Source organism: Lupinus angustifolius, chromosome LG06 (genome assembly GCF_001865875.1).
Source record: "Lupinus angustifolius cultivar Tanjil chromosome LG06, LupAngTanjil_v1.0, whole genome shotgun sequence".
Taxonomy (NCBI): Eukaryota; Viridiplantae; Streptophyta; class Magnoliopsida; order Fabales; family Fabaceae; genus Lupinus; species Lupinus angustifolius.
Window position 1 is genome coordinate 22,302,374 of NC_032014.1, and position 8,946 is coordinate 22,311,319.

The following is an 8,946-nucleotide window of genomic DNA, read 5'->3' on the forward strand; positions in this document are numbered from 1 at the left end:
ATGAGATATTGAAGAAAGAACACTTGAGAAAATCTTAGTTTACTAACACCACTTCTTAAACTAACTCTTAAATACTAACACCACTTTTTCTGACAGAAACACTTGGAGAAAATTTCCAGCAGTTACCAGAGTTGAATCTTTAAATCATGGAAGTAACACTTTGTTCACAAATTCGATGTTTTGGTTTTAAAACATTGGCTAATAGCTGCTTCATGTTAGAACATTGGATCATAGGCTAGAAACTAAACTTCAATGTGCATATTCATAAATTATTTTCTGTTTAACTATGACCAAAATTCTAAAGTTGGTTTAAAGAGGAATCGATGAACTCATGAAGCTTCATCATTTTTTATGGCTTGACAACCTAACCTATAATCTTGGAAATTGTTTGTCCTTCACAAGGGTTAAAGGGGAGAAAACTTTTGAAATTTTGCTAGATGGGTATTCCAGAGTGTCCAATAACTCTGTATTCAAGTCAATTTTGAATTAATCCGCCCGGAAAGTTTAACCATTGACGAGATATACTGACGCACCTTGTGTACCAATCCATGGCCGGGTTCTTGGACAGAGGCAATCAACCAAAGGTAATCTGACAATGTTGAATTAGATAATGGCTCTAGAAACTCGCACCTTTCTGCAATTTCTGGTGGTGGTGCTCCACCGATGAGATTGGTATTTAGCCTTGGCCTACCCTTGGTTAACTCCGCGGTCACATTGTTTGAATGAGCTTGAAGAGAAGGAGAGGCACCTGGGATCACCTCCTGCTTAAAGGGCAATGCTCTTGCAGCTTGCAGACAGAACTCTATCCATTGATGGATTAACGGGGATGGTCCCCGGACACGCCCACCAATCTTACTCGTTTGAATCTTAGAGGCAGCAGGAATTGCCTGAGAAAGCAAAACCGAAGGAGAATGGGAAAAAAGGGTTACTTAATGTCTAGTGTCTTTGAGGATATAAAATTTATGAGTAATTTATCTTAACCTCATTTGAATAGTTGTCAACAATTTCAATTCCAATTTCCAGATACTAGATTAGATCACTCTACTTGATAAGTTCTTAAATAATTAAGATAGCGGATACCAAACACTAAAAAGCGAGATAACATTATGAGTGGCATACCCAAAGATCTGCCCATAAACTGGCTCCAGATTTTGGAACAATAACTGCAACATTAGACATGCGCTTAGCAACAGGAATAATATCACTGCTCCACCCAACAGCTACCCATGTATCTCCAGCTCCAAAAGCTTTTAGATAGCCTGCACTATCAAACAATCGAACCTACAAAGACAACTAAAATGTTGGTGACTAATTTGTAATTTGGAAAAACAGTAAAATGAAAATATTATTTTCTGTCAATTATTCAATTGTATGGTTGTTGTGCCTGTATTCCAATAAAACGCAACCCCAAAAGCACATGGTTGAGACATCACCCAGTACCAATACCTGTTTTGCAAGCAAAGCTAAATTAAGCTTAACAGCATCTCTCCCACCATTAACTTCTGCGTTGATGTCCTTTGTATTGTAGGAACCCCCCATATACTTCAAAACTGCACCAACAACTTCTCTAGGAGAATCAACCATTGAAATTCTTCCTGCAAGATCAGGTCGCCAAAGATCTGCCCAGTCCTGCAATTGCAGTTTACAAACTCTCATAAATGCTTTACAATTGTTTTACTGGGTCTATTAAATATGATGGCATACCTCTATAGGAGCCAGCTTATGCTTATCAAATTTATTTGTCTTGTATGCTATAACCATGCAGCCCCATCGATATGGAGCAGCCCATATATCACCTTTAGGATCTATTTCTCCGTCACTGTTCCTGCGTAGATATACCTGGAGCTTTGTTAGGGAATGTAACGAAAAGATGGTTTTTTCTTATAAAAGAAGAACAAAAACTTCTTTCCTTCTATCTGAGATACTACCGATCCAGTAAGATTCTCAGAGGACACGAGCCAAAAGGAGAAAAATGACAAAATATATTGTTACCTTCCATTTCTGATCTAAGGCTTTAAACCAATCCTGATCTTCTACATCTCGCATTGGCTCAATGACAGCTTTTTCAACAGCAAATTTGAGCCATGAATCACCAATACCAACAATATCTGCTGCCAAAGCAGAAGCAGGCCCAAGATTTCCTTTTGTAAAAGGAATTGAGAGATCAGAAAAGATACTCTCAAGGCTAGCATTATACTTCAATTTAAACTTTAGTCTCTTCCCTTGAGAATTTATGAAGTCCTAAAAGAGAAGAAAATGTTGTCATGACAATCTATAACTAAAGTTATTCAAAAAATAGTTTTAAATTATTTAGCTTGAAATGAAAGGGTAGAACAAAAAGAAACTCCAGCACCAGGTAGTCAATAGCGCGCTATAGCGATGTATAGATGGTTTTTGGCCATTCCCTGTGATGCCACAGTGGATAGCAGTGAAGATGGCCATAGCAGGTGTAGCAGGTCAAATAGCAGTCAAATCACAGGACAAATAGCGGGTCACAGTCCACTATGTGTTTTGCTGCAAGTGGAACCCTAAGTTTAGAGTGGAAAAGTCTTTTTTGCCCCTCATTTTTAATAGGCCATGCAAGTTTTGCTCAGCTTTACCTTTCGCCTTCCTAATTCCAGTATACATGATCGTTTAATTACATGTCCTTCATTAGAATAGAACAAAATTGCAAGGCTTCATGAACATGCCTTGTCTTTTCTCAGCAAAAATTTTCTGTGGCCCCTAATTGTTTACCCCATCAACTCAATTTTGACATCATCTTTGTGTGGTTCAATTTTGTGAGACATAACTCTGTCATGGCCTCCAACTTCGATCACCTCTAGAATCTGTAATATTCTTATCTTGATTATTAATCAGGAATGCGACTTTAGTATGATCGGTTTTAGTATTTTTGTATATTTATATGTGTATGCTATAAATTACTTATATTTTTTCTTAGCTGTAGCAGCTTTCCCGCTACCCGTTATAGTAATTTTGGTGTTGACTGCTATGCTTTGCTATCTGTAATTGACTACCTAGCTCCAGCGTGAACTAACAGATGAATTGCTAATCGGCCATACAAAAGAGTTTATAGGAAGCAAGGTATCATGGTAGCAAAATGAGTTTAGAGACTTTCAAGTTACCAACACAATTTCAGATATGGAAGAAATAGAAAGACTGTTCCCCAGAAACCAGCAAGAGAGAGAGAAAATAAACTCCAATTAACAACAGAAAAAAGATTTAAGGAATATGTGTCACAGACCTTGATCCATGAAGGAGGGATAGAGCCCTGTAAAGCAACAACTTTCAAAGGAACAGTTAATGCATATGTTTTGGACTTCCAAGCATTAAAAGCTTCTTCTAATTCCTTATCTACTACATTTTCCTTTTTATCATATTCTCTTCCATCATGATCATCTGCAACCACAAATCAACAACAATAACAACTCAGTTTTAATCTCAGTGAGTGGTGTCAGTTACATAGATGAAATGACGTCATAACGCTCTATCATAAATCATGTTCATTGACAAAGTATTGATTTCTAAATCTTTTTTAATCATTTCACCTATAGTTTTTTGTGGGCCTCCCTCTTCCTCTAGAAATTGGAGTAACCTCCATTTGATCCACTCTCCTTATTGGGACTTCTAACGGTCTCCGCCACACATGTCCAAACCATCTAAGGCACGACTCCACTCTACCATCTTTTCGTGATATAAGCCAATCCTATTAGAGAATATTACTTAACTTTCAATAAAACTCTTAAAGGTCATCTTATTCAAGCAACAAACCAGCACAGCAAAGAAAGAAAAGAAAGGATAACTCAATATTTACATATACCCATAACCAAGGTAAGTGTGTGCTATCACTTATCTAAAGCTATGCCAAAACAGTCAAATTAAGGGACATGTAGTGCTATTTGACTTTGATTATCCGAAAGAAGTGAGGGAATGAAGAATAAAATTTCTAAAATTAACTTAGTTGCTAATGGGATATAGTTAACACAAAGTAAAATGCCATATTGGTCTTTGAAAGATAAAATGACCACTAAGTTAGTCCTCCAAAATAAATGACCACCACATAAGTCCTTAAAAGTTTAAATGACCACTATGTAGTGTAAATTTTGGTCCCTGAAAGATTCCCTTGGCGACTAATGTGGTGATCATTTTAAACATCAAGGACTTATTTGGTAGTGGTACCCAATTTATATTTTGAAGACCAGATTGACATTTTACTCCTTTAACAGAAATTTTAGAAAGTGTTGGAGTGCTTAAAACAAAGAAAATATGAAAACATAACACTCTTTTTTACCCTCCCCATCTTTTGTTAAAATTTCATTTCTTCTACAAGTTCCTTATTTCCATCTTAGTGTAGCTTATAAGATATTTGTTTCAAAGAAATAACATCTACTTATTTTCTTAAGAGAACAAATTTTATCCACTATCACCATACAAGTTACCTCATCATCTAAACATATATCATCCTATACAAGATATTTTTAGATTCTTAAATTAAGCTAAAATTAACTACATCAAAAACAAAAACATAAAGAGAATTGTGAAGTGTGAAGTTAATTTGAAGAGCGTAATATCTATGCACAGTCACTGTAATGATTTATACACATAAACCACATCCTATACCATTTATTTGCATCACTATAATGATACAGTGACAGTGTATAAAACAGTTATAAAATTTAGACATTGTTATTGCATATATTTTTTTCTTCTCTAATATGAAACCTTGATTTGAATTCTCCTCCACTTGAACCGATGAAGGTGCAGCAATTAGAGACGTTGAAGAAGCCGAACACGAGCGAATTCCAAAGCAGAATCCAAAGCACACAAACATCGCCGCAGATACAGCAAGGCGCACAAAATCGAAAGGCAACTTCGTAAGCGGCGTATCGGAACATCGATGGTGGTCGGAGGAAGTGGATAACGGCGGCGAATGAAAGACGAGATTCCGGTGAGCGGAGAATCGGAGTGAGGCGTTGAATGGAAGTAGCGATACGGTGGTTGTGGAAGGGAAGATGGTGAAGAAGGAATGGTTAGGGTTATGGAAATGGAGAGAGTAACGCGGTGGTGAGAGAAAGCAGTGACGGTAAGGTAAGATATTCATTACAAAAGAATGGGTTTTTTTTGGTTCTAAAACACTATTTTGTGGTGAAGAACTTGTTATAAGAAGAAGAAAAATAAGTGGGATAATATATTCTAAAATTATCATTTTCATTTTTTGTTTCCAATGTTTTTCAATCTTCAGTGGTTTCTTAAAAATTAAAAAACACAAAAAGTTTAAATTTAAGCCAAATTACTTATTTTAGTTAGTTTTATAACATCTAGTATGAGCTAATTTGATTATAAAAAGGATTGATTTGATTTATATTTGAAATTTTTGAGATTATTTTAAGTTTTTCAATTTTTAAAAGATCTAATTGATAAGGTCGAAAAATATGATGGACTAAAAAAATGAGTATTTTAAAAAAATTGATTGCTAAATTTGTTATGAGAACATGTTTTACAAACAACAAAAATGTCGTTTGATTTGTAAATGTTTTCGTGAATGAGATGGGTGAGAGATGTGGAGTGGATTGAAATTTTGGAATTAGAAACTTACTATGATAAAGATAAAGATAAGCAATGAAACAAGGGTTCAATTATTTTGATAAGTGTTTTATTTAAAAAATGAGAATAAATAATCTTGACTGTTATATTTAACAAATTTTTATAAAGATATTTTTAAAATTAAATAAAATAGTACATATGTCATATTTTTAATGATTGAAAGTGATAAATTATTTTATGTTATGATAAAATATTTTATTCTCTTAAAAAATATACAAAACTTTTAATTTGGCATGTAAGTTCTTTTTAGGTAAATATTGGTTATGAAAATCGAACCCAAAACTCAATGAATTGGTAATGCAATCATATTGGAGTAAAACTTACATGGAAACCTGTATATATGGAAACAACTAATAATTTTTTTACAACATATTAAACATTTCATTTTAATTAAAATTTAATTACTAATTATAGCATAAGAAAGTAAAAGTACACTTGTTTCTAAATATGATATACTATACATGTCTTTATGTAAGTTTTTTTCATTATAGTGATCAAAATCGGTTGAGTTTCATTTTTTTGTATAACCAAGAGTAATCCTCATTCTATTGGTAAAGAATTAATCTCGAAAGTGTATGAATATTTCTTCCAAAAAATGTCGCTTTAATTACTTTGATAAAGTTGTTGATAAATCAAAATATTTTAATTTGAACTAAAAATTAAACTTCTTTAACTAGGAGAAGAGCAAACTAGGTTAGACACATGAGTATATTAAATATATAATCACATACATAAATATATACCTTATGCATATACATATTTAAAAAATATTTTATAAATATATTTTTCATATTAATATGAATATATATTATATTGAAACTAATTTTTTATTCAAATTGACTTACAAATATTATTTATCTTTATATATATAAATAAACATCTATGTATCATCCGAGTTTGATGAATGACATAAATTTTAACAAAAAAAATACTTCATATTTAATTTACTTGAAACTCGATTTGAATCAATTATTAGCACTAAACTCAATTTGATTTGATTTATTTTGGCCAATAAATATGTAAGTCTGTTTAGATTACGAAAAATTAGATTTATTTTGACTAGTAAGTATGAGTATAATTGATAACCTTCCGTATTCTTCATGTGTAAGATACTATGATTGACCATATTTCTGAGCTTTCGGAAATATTTTAGTTCTAGTTTTTTATTAGGACAACTTACAAGTTCAATCTGGAAAATGTAATTGGTAAATTTAAAAATGAAATGCCTTCATAGATATTAGTACAAAGTTGCCCTTTATTAAACAATTAAGAATTGAATTCCATGTGCTTATAAATAATCTAAAAACATGTTAAAGATTCAAAAGAGAGAGTCATATATTGAACTTGATTCACTCTAGAATATTAAAAAGAGCATAGACATTAATTAGTACATTGCATATGATATAACATCAAAAGAACATGAAATTATATATTAGAAGGTTCAGTACTATTCTTATAAATCCATGCAATTAGTTGGCTGAAAAGACAAAGTACCAGCATCAATATCAAATCCAATTTTGAAATTCCCTTGAGCTAAGTTTCCATAAATAGGAAAATCAGATGAAACTATTGCTAAACAAATCACATTATATTCCACTAAGGTGAAAGTATTATATGGCTGCAAAATCAAATGTTATATACCCTTCATCACATGTAGAATTAATGCTTGATTATATCACTTATTGTAAATTCTTGAGTTGTCCTATGCCCTTCATCACATGTAGAATTAAGGCTCAACTATATCTCTCATTTGTTTATTCAAGTATAAAGTTTCACATAGTATATGCGGGGAGGAGTGAAAGAGTTAATAGATCAGAAATGGCCATAACTAATGCATTAAGGCTTTGTTTCAAGACGTGGTGTCTCACTTGTGACCCACTTTCCCATACTCCAGTAACAATCGAACTTCCCGATGGTTGGAGGCCCCCAGTCACAGTCTGGTCTAACAATAAGAGGACCTCATTATATTTTTGGAATTATTTGGAATGACCAATGCATCATTGACTCTGTCTTATTCCACTTCTGTGGGATGCTTTGGAGTTGAACATAGATGCTTCTAAATCCTGCATTACACATACACACATTATTGTATTTATGTGATAGTTAGTGTTGGGTTTATTCAAGTGTGAAGTTCTATATTGGATATGCGGGAATGAGTGAAAGAGTTTATAAGAAGGAAAGACTCATGAAACTAATGCCTTAAGGTTTTGGTTCAAGACGTGGTGTGACTGATGTCTCGTTTTCATTAAAACAGGATAAAATATATTTGTTATGGAGGACAATGATTTTAAATTTCCATTATATTTTTTACTTTGTATATTTTGATTTACACTTATAATTTTATCATATTTTATGTGTTTTTATTATTTTATACGCGTATCCCTGAATGTACCGTATCATCTATTTTGGAAAAAATGTGTGTCAATGTATCAGATATGTATCGTACCCGACAGACGTAGCAGTATCCGTGCTTCATAGGTTGGGGCTCCCCGATCGTAGTCTGGTCCAACAGTTAGACAATTTTCAGAAATGTCTACATATCTTTTTCACAAAGAACCCTTAAATATGTACAATGGTAGATTTGTCTTGTAATTTTACTGCACTAACAACATATTATGTATTGGACATTAGATCTTATGATGTCCTTGTTGTTTGAGTTTTGGTGTATTGTATTCATGATTGCCTTCTGTCATATATATTGATGTTCTTTTCAATGTCTCATTTGTGTGCCATGATTGATTATGGATGAGTTTACCGAGTTAGAATTCTCTCTAGTAATAAAGAAGGAAATGCGGTGTAAAACAAGGCAAAAAATAAAATGAAATAACAATTTTATCATTCTATTTATACTTGTAATGTCATTTTTATCTTTAAAACGAAGTGTAAAAATAATATATTCCTCTATAGTAATGGAAAGGGTCCCTACTCGAGTTTAACTGTCCCCCTAAAATTATTTGTTAAGATGCACGATTTTGGTAATTCACGTTCGTGATGTTCATGAGTTAGTATCTCTCCATTAATGGAGAGACAAATACTTCAAAAAAAGGAAATGCAACTTTCAATAACACATTTATACTTTTAATTATAATAAAATAAAATTTTTGTTATATAAAAAAAACATGCATTTTCCATCCTTGTTGGATGTTCCTCTCTCACTCTTTGATAACCTTGATGCTCTTGCTTATTTAGGATTAATTACATTTCACATTTTTAAGTTACATGTGACCATCTACAAGGTGCACATTTCTTCACCTTGCACATCGCATTTTAAATTGCAATTGTGGTTATAATTATATTATTTTTACTGTACTCATTACTATATTCACAAAATTATTGCAGGAC

The 8,946-nt window shown here is 32.6% G+C and overlaps 1 protein-coding gene across 1 annotated transcript; it reads right to left on the bottom strand.

Moving 5' to 3' along the window:
• On the bottom strand, positions 232-5,130 carry LOC109350212. Its single transcript, XM_019591387.1, has 7 exons — positions 4,723-5,130; positions 3,245-3,399; positions 1,993-2,241; positions 1,705-1,839; positions 1,447-1,629; positions 1,120-1,281; positions 232-887 (listed from the first exon to the last, which is right to left on the bottom strand). The coding sequence occupies exons 1-7, from the start codon at positions 5,099-5,101 to the stop codon at positions 471-473; spliced, it is 1,680 nt and encodes a 559-aa protein (XP_019446932.1). The 5' UTR covers positions 5,102-5,130; the 3' UTR covers positions 232-470.

Coding starts and splice junctions, on each gene's coding strand:
- LOC109350212 (XM_019591387.1), bottom strand. CDS start 5,101: ATGAATATCTTACCTTACCGTCACTGCTTTCTCTCACCACCGCGTTAC. Junction 1,630..1,704: donor ATAAGCTGGCTCCTATAGAG/GTATGCCATCAT, acceptor CTGCAATTGCAG/GACTGGGCAGATCTTTGGCG. Junction 1,282..1,446: donor TAGCTTTGCTTGCAAAACAG/GTATTGGTACTG, acceptor TTGTCTTTGTAG/GTTCGATTGTTTGATAGTGC.